This window comes from Habropoda laboriosa, unplaced genomic scaffold (genome assembly GCF_001263275.1).
Source record: "Habropoda laboriosa isolate 0110345459 unplaced genomic scaffold, ASM126327v1 scaffold1020, whole genome shotgun sequence".
Lineage (NCBI taxonomy): Eukaryota > Metazoa > Arthropoda > Insecta > Hymenoptera > Apidae > Habropoda > Habropoda laboriosa.
In genome coordinates this window covers 359,287-381,406 of record NW_017101109.1, presented here as the reverse complement: position 1 = coordinate 381,406, position 22,120 = coordinate 359,287, and the positions used below count along the sequence as shown (strand labels likewise).

The 22,120-nt window shown below is 43.5% G+C and overlaps 1 protein-coding gene across 1 annotated transcript in view; it reads right to left on the bottom strand.

Moving 5' to 3' along the window:
• Positions 1-22,120, bottom strand: part of LOC108578037 (semaphorin-2A) — an 81,016-nt gene that overhangs the window by 32,445 nt on the left and 26,451 nt on the right. Inside the window, exon 3 of the mRNA XM_017941283.1 lies at positions 16,749-16,800. Within this exon, the coding sequence (XP_017796772.1) occupies positions 16,749-16,800 (52 nt within the window). The remainder of the gene's footprint in view (positions 1-16,748; positions 16,801-22,120) is intronic.

Here is a 22,120-nt window from a genome sequence, read left to right as displayed (position 1 = left end):
GGTATCGACACCCCCTAACCTTCGAAATTCGAGGCCCGTAATGGTACCTGGGAGGCGCGGTTAAAAATTCATTCGGCTGAGCCACCGCGGCGCTTTTTATCTCATTAAATAGTAACAAGTGGCAGTGAACTGTTAGAAGATAGAACCGTTTCTTGCTGCTACGTGCGCTATATGCTAATAATTCTCTATGGGTAAGCAGAAGATGAAATTGAGTCGAACAATTTTCCTGCATTTTTCAATTCTGTGTATGTAGCTGAAGCAAGTTGAATATTTCAGTTTAATCGAGTGTGATTTCGAAAGAAGACGTTTTAGGGCAGATCAAGTGTGATAATATCTTAAAATCTATATCTGACAGTCTACCGAGTTAGTTTTACGTTTTATGAAACTGTGGATTTGTAAGAACCGATACATAAAATCAGCAACACGGGACAAGTGATATAAGACGCGAAGAGGCTTTGACCAGAGAAGATTGAAGACTCCAGAAATCCGATATCAAAGACTTACAATTGAAAAGAATCAATAGAGAAGACTTGAGAATTCAAAAGACAGGCTGCAGAACATCTCAAGTTTGCAGAAAACGCTTGAAAGTTTCCTAAGATCAATTCAAAGAAGACTAGAAGACCCAGGAATGGCAATACAAAATCGTCTCGAATTATAGGGTACGCTGCAGAAGTTCTTAGATTCGTATGACCAATTGCAAGCTACGCTGAATTTTGTGAAAATGCTATACAAAATATCGGAGTCACAGAATCCACTACAAATGATATCAGAATTCTCAAGATCGTAGGAAGATTTCGAAAACTAGCTCAGCTACAATTTTGAAAGCTCAGAGTACTCATACTCCTGGGATCTCTGAGGAAAACCTGTTAATCCCTAGGAACCTGAGAAAATCTCTGATACCTCTGGTACTCCTGGAACCCTTGAATGACTCTCGTAAGATCTATACTTCAAGAATATCTGGGTGCTCCTGGAACTCATCTCTGAAACTTTTGGGAAATTCTGATATCCTTGAAAACTCTGAGCACCTCTGATATCCTTGGAACCTCTGAACACCTCTGATATCCCTGAAACTTTTGGGGACTCCTGATATCCTAGAAAACTCTGAGAATCTCTGATACCTCTGGAAAATTTGAAGACCTCTGATATCCTTGGTACCTCTGACATCTCTGATATCCCTGGAACCTCTGAACACCTCTGATATCCCTGAAACTTTTGGGGACTCCTGATATCCTAGAAAACTCTGAGAATCTCTGATACCTCTGGAAAATTTGAAGACCTCTGACATCTCTGATATCCCTGGAACCTCTGAACACCTCTGATACCTCTAACATCCTTAAAATCTCTGAATGCCTCCAAAATCCCCAATGCTCCTTAAACCTCTGAAGAATTCTAATGTCCCTGAACACCTTGTCACTCTTCAGGGAGCTAACATATTTGTAACTCCCAAAAGCTTATGACTCTAATTTTATCAACTCGTAAAAGAATTGCAACAACTTTTATACAAAATCAAGAGCTTTCCAAAAATATTCAACTCTTCGTTGAATCTTCGTTTACCAAGCGCACTTCGTTTCGTAATGCAGACGATGGAAATACCTGTCCCACCTGTAACCATGTATTTTTCAGTTCCGCAGACGTACGGGCACAGATCATACGCATAAAATTTCGTCGCGAGCAGGGTTGACGAAAACGAAAAGTGCCTTTCGTTGTCGATCGCCACCGTAAGTCACTTTTTCTTAATGGAACCCGTCACTCTTTCACACCCTTCTGCGATCCTGCGTGAAAGATAGAGACAGAAGGGAAGTGTAGCAGGAAGAGCTGAAAATGGAGAAACAGAGTGGATGGTGGGTACAAACGCGCACCGTGTGCGCACATCGAAGGGAGAAACAGGATAAGAGAATGGGAGTAGGAGGGTAGGTAAAAGGAGCGAAAAACCGGGATTCAATCTGCATTCAATATTGATTTCAATCCGATATCGTGGATTCCAATTTTTGTGATTTACTTCTTACCCTGTCGGCGCGAAAACTATCTCTGCACTGTGAAAAAGGCCGGTCGAGGCTTTTCCAAAGTCAACCCCAATGCATACCGATGTCAAGCCGTCATCGATCAAACGCTGATCCCTAAATAGTTTCGAGTATCGTCACAAAAGAATAGCGTGCGGTAACTGTGATCGTACTATGAGCGTGAAAAAGACGCTTTGTGCAGAGCTAAAATACTATTATATACACTACTGGATACATAAATTTCGTATAAAATGCTTGATATACTAAAAACATTATTTTAGACATTTATCTAGTAAATACTGTATATAGAATTATTCAAGGAATTCTTATGAATTTTTAATTTATTATGTATTTGTGTATTCATAATATAGAACCAGAGAAATTATGATCTAAACGGATGTAGATAATAATACTTCCATTTCAATTAACCTAATTCTACATCAATATCAACAATACCTCAATCCATGAACTAATTCAAATCAACACGAGCGTGCACGGATTATTGGCTATAGTGTCTCTAACAATAGTGCAAGTTATAATATGTACTATTATATCTGAAAATGTACAACGAAATGGACCGCATTATTCGTTGCACGCTATCGACGAATTATGTTAGATAATATTATTCTCTAGCAAACAATAATTTACACAAAGACACAAAATTAATCTTATTCTTACATGGATTAAAATAAAACCACCCTATTTGTATCTTTTCTACTACAATAATCGTTACATCTTCTCTGTTCACGATTCTAATTTCGAGTGTCCACCGAGCATTTGCAGGAGCGAAGTTCCCGAGTCGGGGGATGTAAGAGATGGGAGAATACTTCGCGTCATCCGTACCAATTACAGAAAGTCAATGAGGTAGAAGAAACACCTAACGACCAAAGTTCCGCGACATTAGATTTGGCGGCGGGGGCAGGCGTCCACGAAGATAACAAATTATCGACTTGATTTCGCGAATGACGAACTCGTTCTCGCAATATATCTCGATAAATTACCCGGAACCGCGCTCCAAGTGAATTGTGGCGGTGACGTGGGTTTTAACGACGAGAGGGAAACCATCGTCGCGGATTGAAACGTACCCGCGCGAGATCATTCAATATTCGGCTTAGCTCGAAACCAAGGGACGTTTAAACAAGATGATAAAAATTCAGGAAAAATTTTTATAACACTTGCCTTCCGATTTTCTTTTACGACAGAAAAATTTATTTGTCAACAAGGAATTATCTGTCAAATATTAAATCCATTAAATTTACTCCATCTGAAATTTGATAAAAAAAAAAGTGAAAAAGCTATTTTTACGATAGAGAAATTAATTCGCGAATAAGGTATTATCAGTTAAAAATTAAAACGTGATGAGAAATTTGATAAAAATTGGCGAAAAAGTTATCCAATATTTTCACGATAGAAAAATACATTCGTGAACAAGGTATTATCTGTTAAAAGCGAGTTCCGTTGAATTTATTTCATCCGAAATTTATTTTCACCCCTTTTTCCGTTTTTCCAAATACACAACTTGTTACATCGATCTCAATTATCGTTTTTCACTATTTTGCACATAGATTATAAAAAAAGAAACGCACATCTCAGTGCTACTCGTAAAATATTAACGTCGAGAGCGACACAGTGCCGACGATAAATTTGTCGCACAGGAAACCGAATCTCGTTCGTCAATAAGCACGGTGAACAATTACGGATTATCACGCTTCGGCTCGCGCTCAAGCGTTCCCGCGCTGGCGTCGCGGTGGTCCTTCTATCATTTTTTTTTTCTCTCTCCCCTGGTTCCGCGGTTTAGCCGGCGGTCTGGAGCGGAGGCATTTTGCGCGACAACGAGAACGACGCCGACGATGGGCGACGACGACAAGGACGCAGCCAGAGCGACGCAGCGCGGCAGGGGTTGTATGGCTATTTGAACACTTTCGCCATAAATTCGCGCGAGAGGGTACTCGAGGCTCGTTCGCGCCGCGCAATGCGCCCCCCCGATACTTCTCCCTTTTCGCGTTTCTCGTTTTGTACTCGCCTCTCCTCCTGCCTCCTCGCGCGTACTGTTTGTACTCGGAGCAGCGCGGCGTCGTGTCGCGCCTTTCGGCCGATTCGAGGCTCGTTAGCGCGGCTCGAGTGGCCCCCGGGAGTTTCCAGTCGACCTTCGAAAACGCGACGAGACATCCCTACGAGCGACAGAGAACAGGCCGGATAAACAGAGCGAGAGAGTAAGGCTGGTCTTCGGTTGAAAGGCGCGGAGAGGAGAACAAGAAACAAAGCGACGATAAACAAGAGTCACGGTGGTAATTAAAAAGTTAAGCTTCTAAGTAGCGATAGAATCGCGAAGGCGGCGTAAAGTGAAGAACAAACACAGACAAGGAGAGAGGGGGGGAGAGAGGAATAGAGAGGTGGTTGACTCGGGAGTGAAACAGTCTAAAAGGAGGAATAGAAAGAGCAACTTGGGACAGGAAGAACTCGTCCGCAGACGAGGCATAGGAAAGACGCCTCTCGGCTAGGCGAATATACGCGGAGAAAGAGGTAGACACGGTTGACAGTTACTTCTACGGATAATAGAACCGTTCCGTAAGCTCCAATTACCGGCATCGTCGAGCACCGTCTGACGTGCGAACTCCTTTTACAATTTCGATGTTTGCACTTGGGACGAGGTAAAGGGTTCCTCCTCGGCAGAGGAGATCCTGCGCCATCGTCCAGAGCCTCGTACGCTTTTCTACTTCTTCCTACTGTTCCTCTCGTCCTCTGTCTACTTCCACGATGTTTCCACCTCGTCTTTTTATTCCTCCACTCTTCTTCCTTCATTTCCTCGGGTTTGAGACGGTTTGCCCCGGCTTCGAAGGGAAACTTTCTAGACTGGCCGATTTCTCGGTGTCGCGTAGCTGAGAGAAATCTTCGCGAAGACAAACTCGCGCGTGATCAAACGAACGACACTTCGGTACGCCCACTATTTTTCTTTCGACGACACCGCGGTATTAGAATTCGAAGAGGTGTAATGAACGCTGGGAACGAAGCCTGTATGCACAAGTTTCCTTTCGATTTATCGCCGAAGGAGGAAAGAAAAAAAGATAGTAATCGAGTCGTGTACGAACGAATTCATTTCGGTGGAAAGGAAAAATCAAGGAAACGGGATGTGTAAACAAGTTTGCGGCGCTTGTGGAGGAGGAGAGGAGAGGAGAAGGATAAGGAGGATTCCGTGAACGGAACCGTGAGAATTTTTCATCGCGAAACTTCCGCGGAATTTTGTTTGTCTTTTCTCTTTCGCCGCGCGCGGTTGCTGCTGGCTTCGTCGTGATTATCCGCGGAACGGATTTAAAACTGCGTTAGCACCGGCTCTACGAGCACTCGTGCACCACGGTAATCCATTTATTTACAAGTTTCCGCGAAGACCGTCGCGGCCGCGCGCGCGCGCGCGTCTAAATACCGGCGAAAGAGAGGAAAAGAGGACCAACGGGGGGGGAAATCCTTTGAAGCGTTTTTCCTTTTTCGCCTTTTTTCATTCATTGTTCGCGGGAGTGAAACGTATATTCTTGAAAGTAGTTCTCACCGAGTTGAAGAGTTTTTTGCGCTGTGAACATTTTTAGCGCTCTTGGAGCATGTTCTTCAGCAGAAAGTTTTCAAGAAAGTGATACAGATTTTGCGCGCTGTTCTTGCGTGTAATTAGGTAGAATAAATATTGAGAGGATTATCGAGAACTGTGACTTCTCGCGGAATGGTAACAATTGTTGCATAGGTGTTTCTTAATCGTGTTTCCAAGAGCTTTATCAGCTCCGATAGCTGCTCTAAGGCGAAAAGTTTATTAGGCACGAAGTGTGTTTATATAAATAAGTTGTAACTGGAATAGAAGCAGCAGACAAAAAAAAATGTCGACAATAACAATTTAGAAGAGTGAGAGGTGCTTTGTTTACGTTGAAAACGATAATAAATATAAACTGATACGCGACAGTTGCCAAAGACATGTATGAAAAATACAATCCAGAACAAATATTACTTTCACAATCAGTTCACATTGTGCGGAATAAATACGGTTTATTTATGTTTCATTTGTAATGCACTTGTACCTTGTTCTTTATTCATCTTTTTGAGAAAAGCGATCTTTAGAGTCGAAAATATCAGTTGAACAATCTTAAATAAATTATCAACTAACAATATTATAAACAAACTATCCAAAAACTCGCTTAAAAAATCTCTCAACAATTTTCCCATAAAACACACAACAATACTTCCACTACACCGTCCAACTTAATCAAACATTTACCAACCATGACGCCACTAAGCAATCCATCAGTCCCACAGTTAATAGACCCCAGGGGGGACGTAGCAGAAATGTAGAGGCATAAATTCACGGTGAAAACGAGACAGAGGGGTGTCTCCTCTTTTTGCACAAGCCGCGTATTCGAGAAGCAAGATTGTCACCGAGGAGAGGCAGACTCTCGAGAGAAGAAAGCTGCTTCTCTCTCGAATGGCGTGCCGCCTCTGCGCAGAAGAGCCTCATCAAACTGAAATTTCGCCCAGGTCTTATCCCAAATTCATCGTTGCAATAAACTCCGCGTTACAGCTTGTACACGACTAGTGCCTACTTCCCCCCATCGAGGCAAGGGATGCCGGCATCGAAACGCGAGGCGGGACGAGAAAGGAGGAAAGAAGCTCGCTCGCGCGAGGGTGAGCGCCGGGCGTTAGGGATAGAAATTCCGAAGGCAAAGCAGGAGCAGCACCGAAGTTATACAGAGTGGCCCCAACGCGAAATGTATATTTAATGCCATCATTCTAGAAAGCAACGGACCTGCCCGTTTATATTTCAGTGCTTGGCAGAATTGTTTGCTACTTCTTCTTCTTCTTCTTCGCTGCCAACCACCCTCGATACAGGGCCATCTCATCCTCTGCAAGCTCGAACCGTAGAAAAAATGCTCTCCAATGCTTTCCACGTGTGTAATTCCATTCCATTTTTTTTTTTTTTTAATTTTCTCGCGCGGTTGCCAAGGATTTTTCTTCGTTTTTTTTTTTTTTGTTTTTAATGACGAAGGCTTTGATCGAAGAAGGTTGGCGGTGACTTCGAATGATCTTTGTGCCCGTACCATTTCTTCTTCTCGTGAAAAGCACGGAGAATGAAAAGTAGAAGGTGGCCGGGCAAGACCTCTTAATTTTGCGCCGAGATAACGCTCGGTCCCACATCGTAATAAGGGCAGGGTAAAAATAAGAGAACCTAAATGAGAAGTTTTTAATCATCCCCTCCTGTATTCCCCAGTCGTTGCTCTTTCTGAACGCGATATTTCTAGGTCATCGCGAAAACTTCAGGCGAGAGAATGATTATTTTTCCAAACGGTTCCCTGGCTGTTCCATCGCGAGACACGTCGTATTTGATAACTCACGTTATCTCTTCCCATTGATGCGATACAAAGCGTGTGTTTCGTCGTCTCGTTTAATCCAATATTTTCATTCGAAAAAGAAACGAGACATCGTTAATTTTTACGCACAAGTAGACACGCGTATGTCGAAACAAGGAGCTGAAATATTCAACACAGGGTGCAGAGAGAGAGAGTGTGTGAGGAATTAAACGCGTTACAAATTAATATCGCTAAAATTATTCGGTGCAGAGTCTCGATCTCTATTGTGTCGTATTTCATATGAACTCGTCTGATAAATTATGATTAACATGTCGGTTACCGGTGATACACGATATTCGTCACAGGCGCAATTTTCATTGAACAAGCAAGTACGTCCATCAGCTTAATATTCGTGTAAAATCACGGTAAAAGCGGAGCGGAGAAGCGAAGAATTTTCACAAATGAATTTCGCGATGCAATTTCTCAAACTTCTCATAAAACAATATCATTTCCATTCTACCACTGTGTCGCTGTTTCTACCGCCAAACAATTCATTAACGATAGTCACAAAATCATCACTCTGTTCACATCGTCGTTATACACCATCGAAATCTGTTTCTGTGAAAAAGTTTCTTTCGCGAAATGACCAAATCGGGACAGAGTCGTGGATAGCGATACGGCGATAGCGAAATAAATCCAGAGACTCATTATTACCGCGTTTCCCGGGCATAAAAGACGCATAAATCTTCCGGACGTGGCCAATACAATCCTACCGACCGACTGCTAGCACCGGAAACCCTCTCAGCCGCAGAGCAGCATCAGCAGCGGAGGCGCGCAGCGGTATCTCATCCGCGGCTTTACAGCCGTGTAAATCCCACGGAGGGCTTCTTAATACTTTACTGCCGTCATGTAAACGTAAAACCGCCCCCGCGTCCAATCTCCCGAAGTTGCAGTCGTCGTGGTGGAGAGAGTTTCCGGCGAAAGGGGAGAGGAAGCTGATGCGATGCGGTTACTCTGGGACGGATAGCTGGTATCCGTTGGTATCGTGTATCCTGATCTCGTCCCGGATTGGACGTTGTTTTATTGGGCGTACTGGTGTTTTATAGATTCCGATTTTCTCTGGCCCCCGGGTGAAACCACTTGAGTTTCTCTCGTTCGACCTTTACCCTTTTTTCCTCCTGGTTTCCCTTCCGCTGATCCACCTGTGTGCACCACCGACCGTTCACAGACTCGACTCGGCCACCAGCAGCGGAGCTTCGCTTTTCCGATCAACGATTTTCCTCGTCGAACGATCCAGAGATCGATGCAAACCTCGTAGTTCCTTCTTCGTCGTATCGAATCTTATACTTTTCTCTTCTTCCTTCTTTTACGCTTTTTTTCGTGCTTCCTCCCTTTGTCTTCGCGCGGAGGAACACTTCAGCTGGTACGCTGAAAGGGCAACGACGGATAAAGGATCGAATCCGGTCTGAATGATTTTATCGTTCGATGCATGTCCCCGGAGTCGACGATAAAGATACAAAGATTGCGAGGCTCTGAGTCATGGGTTTCCTTTGAGAAGAGACTCCCTAAATCCTGTCCACTCGTTTCGCTTCTCGGGTGCATCCACGCTGATACCTTTCAAAGGCTCTTTCGATTGATTAACGGGAGACAATGATTGGATATTGGAAGGTATAACGTTCTCCTTGGGTCTGTAGCGCGCGTCCTTTTTTCGCTGAAGAAAGAAACGTTCGTTCTGTACAATTTTAAATAGAACTATAAGAATATCGAACAATCTCGACATTTGGAAAAAGAAATCTTCGCAAGAATGAAGAAATAAAAAATTTCCCATTCAGAACCTCGATAACTTCGTCCAATAACTTCAGAGACCAGCTATTACTTGGCAATCTGAACGAAGAACAAGGGACACAGAAACTTTTATAATTTCCCTTGCAAAAGCTGACCGTAAGCTTGTTGCTCCTACATCAATCCCTACACAAAGATCGATACACCTCTCCAACGCAAAACATCGAGCATTCGGTGCACGCTAATTCAATCGAAAGACCACCAAGTTGCAGTCGTCGCGTGGTAAGAAAATTGCCAGTTACGAATCATTCGTTTCACGTGTTTTCGCGAGAACGTGGCGGCAACAGCTTCTGCAAGATGCACGAGCGTCGTTCCATGCACCACGTGTTGTTACAACTCGCGTGGAACGTACGGGGGCGCGGAATTGTCCCCGAGGACTGACGCACAGCCTCGAAACTTTTCTTTCTCTCCCCCTTATGAAATTGTAACGCAGACACGGATTAGCATGGAGCCATTGTCTGGGTTCGAACGCGCGAGGGAGAATCGCATAGTGTCGCGTGACGTGTCTCGCAGGACACTGGAGATAGTATCGAATCGATCCACGGTTAGGCGAAATATATAGACGTGGTAACCGTTCGCGTTTTGCAACTCGATTTTCGTGCCCCACTCACGCACAGCTTCGATTTAAGTCGGTGAAATTAATGGAACCGACAGATCGTTCCCTATCGCGAGGCAATCCTGTCGCGTTCAAACGGTTCATTATGGAAATAGACACCCGTACGAACTAGCCTGCGTCCAGATGAGCTAATTTTCCGTACGCGTCCACGGAATGAACTCTACGCGACGTGGATTACGATTGATCGATCGTTTCTTCGGATGCAGCTGCGTGTCCGTGTCTTAATGTTTCTCGTACACGTTGATGGGAGAAAATTGCAAATCGCGTCTGTCGATTGGGTAAATGTATTAGGTCGTTCTGCAAGTTCGTGTCGAATTTTTTTAATTTGGATCAATATTTTCAACGAACCTTTGTGTCTTCTCATTCCACAACCTTTTTCTCCTTTTCTTTTTTTTTAATTTCTTTGGATTTTCATTAAAATGTAGACTTATGGGACGACCTAATATTATTTTTCTATAGAAATTTTGCTTTTTATGAAAATTTTCGATGACCCCAAATATGGAACGAATAAAACGAATCGTTACTTCCTCACAAAGCAACAGCCCTCAAATTATTATAACAACCGAATCGTTGCGCACGCAAACTTGCAGCCCATTGAAAATAATAAATCCAGCAATCTACAAACCAAATTTATCCCAACAACGAACAATTTCGATATCCATCTATCATCCGCGATATCAATCGGTCCATTTTCGTCCCGTTGCAAACCACTCAAACATCCTCCTGAAAGCACGATCAATGTCCCCAATCAAAACAAAGTATCCACCTTTCTACCACGGCAATCTCTCCTATCCACCGCGGACAAAGAACATAATAAGACGTTCTACTTCCAGTGGACCGAGCCGAGCAAACAGAAGCGCGGAACCCAGAGGGATGGAAGTGTCTTTGAGCGTATCAATTTCCCCGTGGCCGAGTCCGTGCCGGAACAGGATATACCGCTCTGCGGTCTGCTCCCGGACCGCAATCGCTATGCATGTATGCAAAACGCGAAATTGCATCAGGCCGTGCTAGGCCCGCCTTCTTACGTTCCCTAGTTCTCTCCTTTTTCCCTCCCTTTTTTTTTCTTTTCTCGCTTTGCAGCTCACCGCCACGTAACGTTACGGTCCTCTCCCTCTCTCCCCCTATGGCCAGCGTGAAACACCCCTGGGGGTTTGTCACGGGGGGTGGCAGGGTTCTGCGGCCTGGCTGAGCCTGCGCTAACGTTTTACGGCTACGTTACCACGCCACTACCGCGAGTAAAATCGAAATCCCATTCCCGTTAATTCTCCATGGAATCGAACTCTGCGGTGGCAACACCGGCCTCGCAATGGGATTTCATTGTAACTGCGCCCCGCCTCTAGACTGGCCAACTTTCGCGAATTTTTCATGCTAACCCTATACCCCTCCTCGTTTCAGTAGCGCCGGAGCAAAGAGGGGATCGAGTTAACCCTCGTCATCCTTTTACTTCATTTTTTCCTTCTTTTTTCACTCTCTCTTCTCTTCGACCAGTGTACGTAGAAGTCTCGAGGAGAATGCCGCGTAGTACCAAGATGGCGGACGCGGTTCCTTGGTGGGTTTAACTTCGTAACGACACCGGAGGAAGTTCGCAAACAGCTGGACCAAAGTTCCGCAAGGGAAGCGTAGTTTGCATTTATTAATGATAAAATTGAAATCAGATGGGAATTGGTGGAGCGTGTTTAAATTATTCCCTAGTACTTATGCCGATCCCGATAAGCCTCCTATATTTTTTGTTTCGCTCTGACGAACTCGGTAACGAGCGAAATTAAAACTCAACTTGGGCCAATTACGCCTTTACGCCGTTCTGTCGATCGAGGCTAGGAAGCTTTTCATCCGGATTATTCTCCTTCGACGAGAGAGAAGAGGAGGTTCTTTCCATGGGTTTAGGAACGATGTCAGCGGATGATACGGCGTTTGCAGAGCAAACGCAAAGCGTTCGACGTGTTAATGTTTGGTCACGACATGACGGTGCCGCGGTGAACAAAGTCGAAACCACATTCCCTCGGAATTCTCCATGGAACTAAACTCTGCGGTAACGTCAGCCCCGCGATGGAATTTTATTGTAACCGTTGCCGAGCTGTAACGGTTCGTGCCAGGTAACTTCGAACACGACACGACCTCATAACGTGACAAGATAAGAGATAAAGTTCTCGCGGGTCCCCGTATTCACGTTCGACAGAAAAATAAAGGAGGTTGTAGAAGTAGGGAAATTGTAAGTTTCGACGTAAAACGAAACGGATCGCGAGAAGGGACGTTCGAATTTTTTCTCTATTAATACACAAATTTTATAAATCCATTCCTATCAAAAATTTACAATCGAGAGGCCAAGTCCAGGTATATAAAAAACGCGAATATTAAGGACCAACAGTCGTGTCACTGGAAACGCGATACGCGACTGTTTTACGCGCTTCAATTTACCATTCGCGGACCGTACGGACGATCATAATTAAAGAAAAAAGGCCTCGCTAGAAATACGATACGTAGTCGGCTATGGGGCCACGGCGAAAGAACGAAACTCGAGCGTTACCCCTTTTTTTTTATTTTTTTTCCAACAACACGCGGTCCCCGTCCAGTGATCGCGCGTTGTTCTCCGCTTTTAAATTATTTTTTCGTGTCGTCACAATCGTCACATCTGGCCGTGGAGGGAAACGGGAACAGGGTTGTTGACTCGGTCTCCACTTTCCCTCTCTCTTTCTCTCTCCCTCTATCTATATCTCCCCTTTACTTTTTCACAGTGATTTTTTTTTCATCCTCTATTTGGGGTGGTTTTCGGTTTCGCGACAGGTGGCACGGTGAACGATACGTTGCCCGAATAATTGCATTTTCGAATTGCCGTTTCCTCTCCCCTGTAGCGGAGCGTCGTTTCGCCGTTCTTTGTGCCCGGCCATAGAGAACCAGTATCGAGAAAGACTTTTTTCCCTCGCCGAGGTGAAACTCTTCTCTCACCCCCCGGGGGAATCCGACGGAATTCAATGGCCGATTTCAATGGACTGTAGAAGGTAAAGATACGTGAAAAGCTACTCTTCGATGTACGCTCGATACCTCGAAAATTGTTTTCTCTTACGTTCTCCTTCCTGCACTTTTCTTCTTTCACCCCTTTTCTTCCAACCCACCTTTTCTAGCTCTTCTTCTATTTTTTTTTTTTTTTTGCGCTAGGTTTGTTTCTCTTTTTACACTCGATTTCTGTTTGCCCCCTCGCTCGTTAAGTGGGACGATTTAGCGAATTTGAGAATCTGACGGTGGGTTTGAAACGTTGAACGCGCGTCGGCCGAGTGTAACGCGCGCGGCGCCTTTCAATTTATTGGCTACAATCCACTCAAAATTTAATAACGTCCCGCGCGCTCGTTATCCCCGCTTGTCATCAATAACTGCGGCTCTTCTTGTTCCCGCGTACACAAACACTTTGCCGCCGCGTCCTCTGCACACTCTGTGCCAGCGCTAGCTAGGCTCGCGCGATATTGCGCGGAAGAATGACATCGCGCTGCTGTCAGTTTTTTTTTTTTTCTTTTTTTTTGTAGCTTCTCCAACGATCGATCGAGCAAGCTTGATTTCATATTTTCGGGAAAACGAAGTGGACTTACGTATAAAATATCTTGATACGAAATTTCTATTTGCGTAACATAGCTGAACCTTAGAGCAGGGTATTTGCAAATTAAAAAAAGATAAATTATGATTCTGTCTCGCGTACGTTAAATTGACATCCTTATGGAAGCATCAATATTCTGGATATTCTAAAATTGTTAAACTTTCAAATTTTAGTAACATAATAGTCTGCTTCGACATTAGACCGACATCGTCATGGGAGCATTAATATTCCGAAAATTCCAAAAATATGAAACTTCGAAATTCTAAAATTCCAGCAACATAATCACCAAAAATGCAAAGGAACTTATCCCTTTCCTCAAAACTAATTCCGCGACACCAAACTCTCCACTATCCATAACAATACGATCGAAACGTCGTTCGCGAAGATCAATTCCTCGACAATCGTCGAAGCGGCCATTCTCTCCTAAATACGAATCGAAAGTGAGGTGCATTGGTCGTCGGAGATAACCAGCTATCGAGGCGACGTAGCCTCGATCGTGGACAAAAGAGGAGAGAAACGCAGAAACGAAGAAGAACGGAGGAAGCGACGGAATGAAGGTTAATGGCAATTTCGATGGAGGCGTTTCGAGTAACGGGCAGAAAGAAGACAAAAGAACGAGCGGCAAGTGAGGTTTTCCACGGATCGGATTTCGGTCTTCGTAAAAAGCATTGCAGCGTGGCGGACAGAGAGGGTGGCGTTCAAGCTTCGCCATCTCGAGACTTGCGATCGTTGTGGAGAGGGTTAAAAAGCAATTTTCCTTCCCTGACAGTGCCCAACAATCGGACTGCAGGTGACCACGCGAACGTCGCCGTCGCCGTCGCCGACGTCGGCTTCGACAAAGCAATTCCAATTCAATCTCCGCGAACGAACCTAACCGTCGCGCTTTTGCGCCTCTCTCGACAAGTAAGCGCACCTGTGCGCGCGAAAAATTTAACCAGATGCCGTTGAATGAGACGCTAAATGAAACGCAACTGGCTGGCTCAAAGCGTGTGAAGAAGATTGCAGCCGGTTTCGTTCGTGCAATTATGCTTGCCGCTGGTGCAAGATGCGTCTGCTTGGTTCTGTGTTGTTTTCTGTTAGGTGGAATTGTGCAGCGTGGTTGTTCACACGTGGAACGTGTTAACGCGATACCGGACAATTTTCGAAAATGGAATTTTTCTTTGTCTGAATGCAAAAATTCAACCCTTACCGATATTCTTCTGTAATAGGAAATTGATTGTAGACGCAGAGATTTTCAGGTAACTTTAGTAAGTTCATTTGAAGAAGAATAGGAAGTAGTATTTTATTACAAAATAAAATTAACACTTTCTAACGCCATGTTATTGTTACATTATTACTAGCAAATTCCTTTGTAATAATTATTATTACTTCGTTAATAATTATTCTTCTCACGAACGAAGAAAAATCACGTTACAGAGAATTATCCTAACGTTTCCTAAGTTAAGATTCGACCATGCAAGACAGAGGACCGAATGTTTCCACACGCACCTAAACGTCGCGCGCTAAATATTTCCAGTCGAAGCTACAAAATCGCCGTAAAAAATCCGTTTTTTATCCTAGCCAAACATCAAACTTCCCTGTCGCTGCGCGGATATATAGCATAAAACCGAATGAAAAGAGGTAAAACCCTCTCTGTACCGAAAAAAAAGACCCCGCGAAGTGTCACAGAATTTCCACCGCGGCGATCAGTCCATTTTCAGCGGCGTGCATTACGCTGAGCGTCGATTGTTCGACGCGCGGCGCCACGAGAACACGCGACGCACCGATGTATCCAGGTGGAATGAAAGAAAAGCCCGGGGAGGGTGAAAGAGTGCGTGGAAAAATCGGGACACGCATAGTTCGTCTACAATGGATCGCTTAGCGACGAGTAGAGTCGTCAGCTGTCGCGATGATGTAGGCGACGTTTTCGACCAGGCATGATTGACAGTTTTATGGGGAACGTCGAGGAACCGTTTTCGGATTTACGATCGGGACCGTGTTTTATCGCCGCGCTACAGAGGGGGGTCAAGCGTTACGCGACGTTTGATGCTAATCGAAGCATGACGCGGGGGACAGAAGGTTGCTCTTTAGACGTCGTCTAACGCCACTGTGTGCACCGTTGTTTGTTACGAATTAGGAGAACGGGGATTCGGAAAAGTGACAAAACGGCGGAAGATTTGTCGAGCGGCGAGAAGATGCCGGGGATACGGATTCAGTTTTATGGAGGACCACCATGGCGGTCCATGGCGGAGGTTATAAATGTAAATTACTACTTTTGTTGTTTCGTTGCCAGCTGTGCGATTCCTGTATGGATCGAGTCGAAACAGCAGGGGGTACTACGGTGGGTATTGTAAAGGGGGAGACGGTTCTATGAAATTGTATTTGTTTGAAAAGTAGCGTGCTGTTTGATTTTATGTACCATAAGGAAATATGTGTTTCACGAAGTACCGTGTAGCGTATATTGCTTACGATTGTTCACAAATTTTTTATTTTAACCTCTTCAGGGATGATTCTTTTTAAATTAGAAACTATTGGTCTAATTTTTTATGTAGTTATATTCGTGTTAAATCGATAGCAGTTGAACTGCTTTCCTTGCTGGGAGATTGCGTTTTTCATATTTTCTCTGTGGCAAATATCGGAATTTTCGGAAAATTTAAAGGTACACGTATGCGTCGGTGTTCCTGAAGAGGTTAAACAGTTGAATATTTGTCAATGTACTATGTATCGTCTCTTTCTTAAATTTGCTTTTTATTAGATCGTATTACTTGCCGCGAAATGGCATCATTTTAACTCGTAAAAAGAATTTTTTATGCGGGTCTTCCATTTTCATCGCTACTTATACATATACATACTGCTTGATCACCGTAAGAGTGCTTTAAAGTTTTCACTCGAAGCGAGCTTTCTCCATCGTGAAACTTTTCTAACCGACGTTAAAAGTTATTAGACACCGTGATCAGGAACTTCAAGCTCATATAAAATTCGAGAAATTGTCAATTTAACTATCGGCAATAAAGCGTTTAAACAAGAAAAGGCTGACAGCTACTTTTATAACGCAGTCCGTCTCCCAGGAATTAGAACCGCGAGCTTTAAAATATCAATCACTTCGAAGCACACAAAAGTACAATTTTTAATTTCTTCGTTCGAATGATTAATGTAAGAATGTAAGAGAATTGGTAAACATTGTTACTCTTCGTACGTACACAAAACTCAACTATCATGAGTTTTGTAAATTCTAAGCGAAAAACGTCTGGCTTACCATGCAACATGTTTTGCAGCTCCACGCGTCGATGTTACGTAAAGTCCTTTTTCTTTTGTGTAAATCATATTCTGGGTGTTTCAGAAATTTTTAATTTATAATTTCATACGAGAAAATATCTCAGAATATGTGGAAATAAGAAGGTACTCACCTCACAGTTCGAATGACTGATGTTGCTCAGATTCAGCCTGAACACCTTGTCCCTGCAACAAACAAGGAAAAATAAGCAAGATGATCCAAGTGGCGGAGCAAACAATTCGCATTAAACACAGCGATAGCCGAAAGCTCGAGGGGTGTAAATTTTCATTCCGTACGTCCACGAGATACATTACTCCGGCTCAACTCAACCTCGCCTTATCTATAGCCACGATTATGTACAGTTGTGTACGAGACCGTGTGGCACTTTGCTTACGGCGTTCTAGTCCTTGCGGAACTGCTCACGAACGCCACGGAATTTCTATGAGCATCGAAGGAGAAGGCGAACCCCCCCCCCCCCCCCTCTCTCTCTCTCTCTCTCTCTCTCTCTCTCTCTCTCTCTCTCTCTCTCAGTATCATACTCCTTCTCGAACGGACTTTGAACTTTCTTCGTTTCCGTTCTATCGCTTGCTTTTTATTAGGATTTCCTCCTTTGAAGCACGATCTCCTCCAGGTCGGTTCCGAGATATCGAACGAACGAGAGCGAAAAAAAATACACATATATATACACGTACACGAATATACAATAAAGAAGGAAGGTAACGAGGGTTCTCTTCCTTCCGGAATTTTTTCCCCGGTTCAGCGAATACGATTCCCTACTACCGAAGATTCCACGGCGTTAAACCGCACGTTTCTACGACGTCCAAACGAGCCGTTTTCCCCCGAGCGAGTCATCGTGCCGGAGAACGGGGGTGGGATTCTGTACGATCGAAGCACGAGCTCGGTTCGATTACACACCGCCCGTAGGCATGTTTAATTTTCCACCACGTTTCCGGATCTCCTTGCTAAGGATCTACGAATCTTCACGAGGCTGGAGGATACTCTTAACCGGCTGACCCAGAAATTGGAAACGGAAAAGGCTGCCAGTTTTCGTGCTCGCTGTTCTGCATACAGGGGGATCCCGGAAATGGGTAAGTGAACTTTCGAGTATATTCTACTTATACTAAAGGCGAAATGAGAACGTGCAAGTTTGGTCAGGAAATGTTCTTGAATTTTCGTCCCGGATAAAGTATTACTTGGTGCTTTATTAAATTTTTATGACACAGGTATTGGATGATAATAGATTTTTTTATATCGTTGCCATTTCTCTCAATTAATTTTTGACTTTCCTCGTTCTTTTGTATTTAGTTTCTCTCTTCGATTTGTAGTGTATATAAGCAAATTTGTATTGGAAAGGACCTAGAATTTCAATTAGATTGAAACTGTTGTGTCGTGCGCTTCGAACAAGCGGTATGCTCGAGAGTGGTGGCGCAGGATTGTCGGTGGTTCTTGGTGTGAAGTCGTGGTGACTTAGAGTTTGCACGTACTTTAATATGTTGTAAGGCTTTATATTGAAGAGTGACAATTTTAGATGGTGTGTGTTCGTTACGTGCTACTTGTCTATTTTCCCTTTTTGATCTGTCTTTCTGCCGCGTTGGTGCGCTTATTTATAAATGGGTGTACGGGTACAAGTTGGTGGTTTCCGCCAATGAGGACGGGTCTACCCTCTTGGACGGTCCTCCCTGGCCCGGGAGCATGCCGCCCACCCTGGAATTTCCAAGTTGGCAGGTTGGCGGTATGTCGCGATGGTGGGGGAATGAGGCCCAAGGGTTGCCCGCGCGTAACGGGACTTTGGGCGGTCAGGGAGACGCGAAAGGTTTTATGATATGTCAATGTTTATTGAATGTTCACGAGTGGGCACCGGGAAGGTATGTGGCCCGCAGAAAATTTATTTTTCTGCAGCCATAAAACGCTTCCTGGGCTTCGTGGCCAATTTGAATGAAAAATTAATTAACGCGAAGAAAAAAAAGGGGCGCATTGAAAAATAGCGTAAACAGGCGTCCATGTCATAAACCCAATCCCTAACAGAAATCCTTCGTATCACTAAACCGAACATTCTCTATTTTCAATATTACAAATGGAAAATTTATATTTCATTCGATGCAAACTTCTTCATTCGTAAACTAAACAAAATACACATCAAAATATTCAACACCATCCACTCCTGAAGCAGCCTGTAACACAGTACTTTCACATCGTCCTGTTCATCAGCAGAATCCCATTGATAAAACTCGCCGGTTCGATGCATTAAAAACCCCCCGAGTGAGCGATTCAATTCGAAAAATGATCCGCATTGTAGCTGTGAAAATAAAACTTCGCGGCAGCGATTCGAGTGTAACGGTGTAGCACGGAACAGCGAGCATCGACGTCCAGATCGAATTTACCCAGTTTCGGAATGTTTCGCAACATTAATGCCGGCGCGCCGCATAACTTTATTCCAATAACCATTCATCATTGGTGTTCAATAGAAACACGCAGTCGAATGGAATGCGGGAGAGAACAGTGAACGGAAAGGAGAGAGAAAAAAGAAAAAGAAAAAACGAAGGAAGCGGAGGAAAGAAGAAGGGGGCGAGAAAAGCCAGTTGCTTCACCCTTCGGGGGCTTCCCTTCCCTCATTCATCCTGTGCACGCCGCCGTGAAAAAGTAAATAGCGACGTGGAAAAACAAATCCGTACTTTGGAATCCAGCCGCGTCGGCTTCTCGCTCTGGAGAGAACTTTTCTGGAGGGCTGAGGCGAAAACCAGGTGGATGGGAGAGTGAGGCCTTGTACGTGCGAGCTCGACGCGCTCGAGACAACCCGGGAAAGAAGGCAGCAGCGGAAAGGAAAGAAAGAAAGAAAGGGGAAAAAAAAAGGAAAAATAATTCGTACGAAAGCAATTTGCGGGGGTGATCGATGGCGGCGGGAACGCGAGCGTAAAGTCATCGTGTTTTCGATTTAAAAAAACCGCCCCGTCAGCGGTTCCAAATGCTGGACCGTGGCACACGATCTCTTTCGCGGCCCAAACCGAAGAATTTCTAGCCTGCCCTTTCCCTCTCGATCCCGTAATTCCTCTCACTGCCATCGACGCGGCTTGCTTGCCGGAATTTCGATGGAATCGTAGGTGTGAATGACGGCGCGCTTCTAAATAAGCCTCTTTGTACTTCAATTTGTTCTGCTTACTTTTTATACTGTGTGTATTAGGTAATTTATGACAAATTGATATTTTTTACAATTTGCTCGAAAGGTAATTTTTCGAATAATTTTTTCTTTCAGTTGATCATTGACATGTGTGAGAAATATAGAGAACAAATATATTTGTAATAAAATACATTTGCAGGTCAATTTTTATTGCTTCAAATAGGTCCCTTTGTACTTCAATTTGTTCTTCTCCTTTTTCATACTGTTGGTTTTTACAGGCGTTTTATTATTACTTAATAAATACAATAGTTCTTGCAACATAATTGCCGGGCCACATCGAACTCTGCACGAAGGCGAACGACTACCACGACAAACCGGCAAGACGCGACGGAAGCATACTGTGACGCCCGGTTTGCTCCAATTCCTCGAAACTAGGAGCAGATATTGGGGTATCACTGAATTAAAACACTTAAGGATCGTCGTTGCGTAGAAACAGAACTTTATTTGACGGAGATTTTGACGTTACGTGACGTGCGCGTGGTAAAATAGAGAATGAATGTGGAAATGGGGAAAATGGGGCTATTTAAGGGTTCTAGGAAGATGGACTTTGGGTTGTGACTATGCAGGAGAGTTGGAAGGTGAAGAGTCCAGTATGAGTAACGGAGAAAGTGGGTGACTCGTTGTAAGTACAGATAAACTGAGGACTAAGAAGGAAAATATTTGAGGGTGTAACAATACGTAAGACAATTGAACACAGAAACACGTGGAGCTGGTAATCTACACCAGAAAGACGCCATAATACAAATAACAACAACGAGTGTTGACTAATATCCAGCACATACCGTGCGTAAGGTAATTTCTGTCAAATCAAAATTTTTAACAATTTGCTAGCAAGCTTCGTTCGCAATTTGTAGAACCTCGCTGAATCGTCGATAAATTTGACAAATGTACAGAACAAGTAGGCCACTTTTAATTGCTCGAAAGAACTCTATTATAGAAATTCATTCGAAAGTTAATTGTTCTACCAAAATCGAGGGCATTTAATTTCTCGTTTAATTGACTTTTCGACCGTCCAATTATACAGGAAAATTTCGGTTATCAATAAAACGAACGGTTTGCAAAGTAATTTCACGCAAAACCCGAGGCAACGCTCTCGATGGAATAGGAAAGAAAGCTACTAGCTAGTACATCAGAAAAGCGTCGCTGTCTGACTTGGTGTCGGACGTGACGTGACAGACAGCTCCGACCTGCAATGCATTATCCGCCGCAGCGAGAACCACTTCCTTATCTTCCCCCTTAAATTTTCGATGGCGAAACGCATATCGGTGGCTTGGAAAGAGGAATCGCCGGCATTTACACCCGGCGACTACGCCAAGAATAATACATTCCCCGCCAAATTAACATAATGGGCCAATTTTAATAATTAGACCTATGAATCATCGGGAGAATACGATTAAACCTGACTCTTGCTTAATGAATCACAATTTTTGCCCCTTCGAGATATTTCCTGAAAATTAATGATTAATTACAAAACGGAAAATAACTTTCCACATGCTACGAACAATAAATATCACTCGAAGTTGCGTAAAATCGATATATTCGTTAACTGAAAACGCAGCAAGCCAGAAATAAGTGAAATGAATTAATACCATCTCCTTCATTTTTCACGATATGTTTCATTTCTTCACGGAAGTAGTAATATTCTCATTTGTAAACATACGTTCAAGCAAGCAATAAAATCGCAATTTTTTACTTGTCAAAAAAATAACGCGAAAATTTGCTGTTCACAATACAGTAAATTCTCTACAAGTGTCAGTCAGTTTGGATTCTACAAGTGTCAGTATAAATGGTTCTACGCCTAGTTCTGCGTCATTGCTGCGCCCATGCTATCTCGCTCGCAGCCAGTCAAGCGTGTCATGCTACACCAGTCGGTTTCCTTTACGAGATTTCACGACTCCACAAATCATAATAGAAAAATATAATTTCTTTAATTTTACTTTTTTTCATCTGGAATTTTTTTTAACACGTTGGTGAGATTTTTCTGATGAAAATGATATCAAACACGATATAACTTGAACAACATTTACTTATTAACACGTTCACTGTCGCGTCAGATTTACAGGTTGCTGTCAGGCGGCCACAAGAAAATACATTTTAAGCATAGGATTATAGTATTATGCTTTATAGCTAGCTATGACGTTCAAAATTTTTAGTTGACAACATTTATTTTATTTTAATTATTCTAAACATTTTACGCACTCCAGTCACTGACGACCACCATGGCCACATCGAGGAAAGAATTTAATGTTAAAACTTATTGAGTAATTAATTTCATTTCATAATATATCGCTTTAGCGAGCCACCGTTTGGTTGCCAATTGTTTATCACAT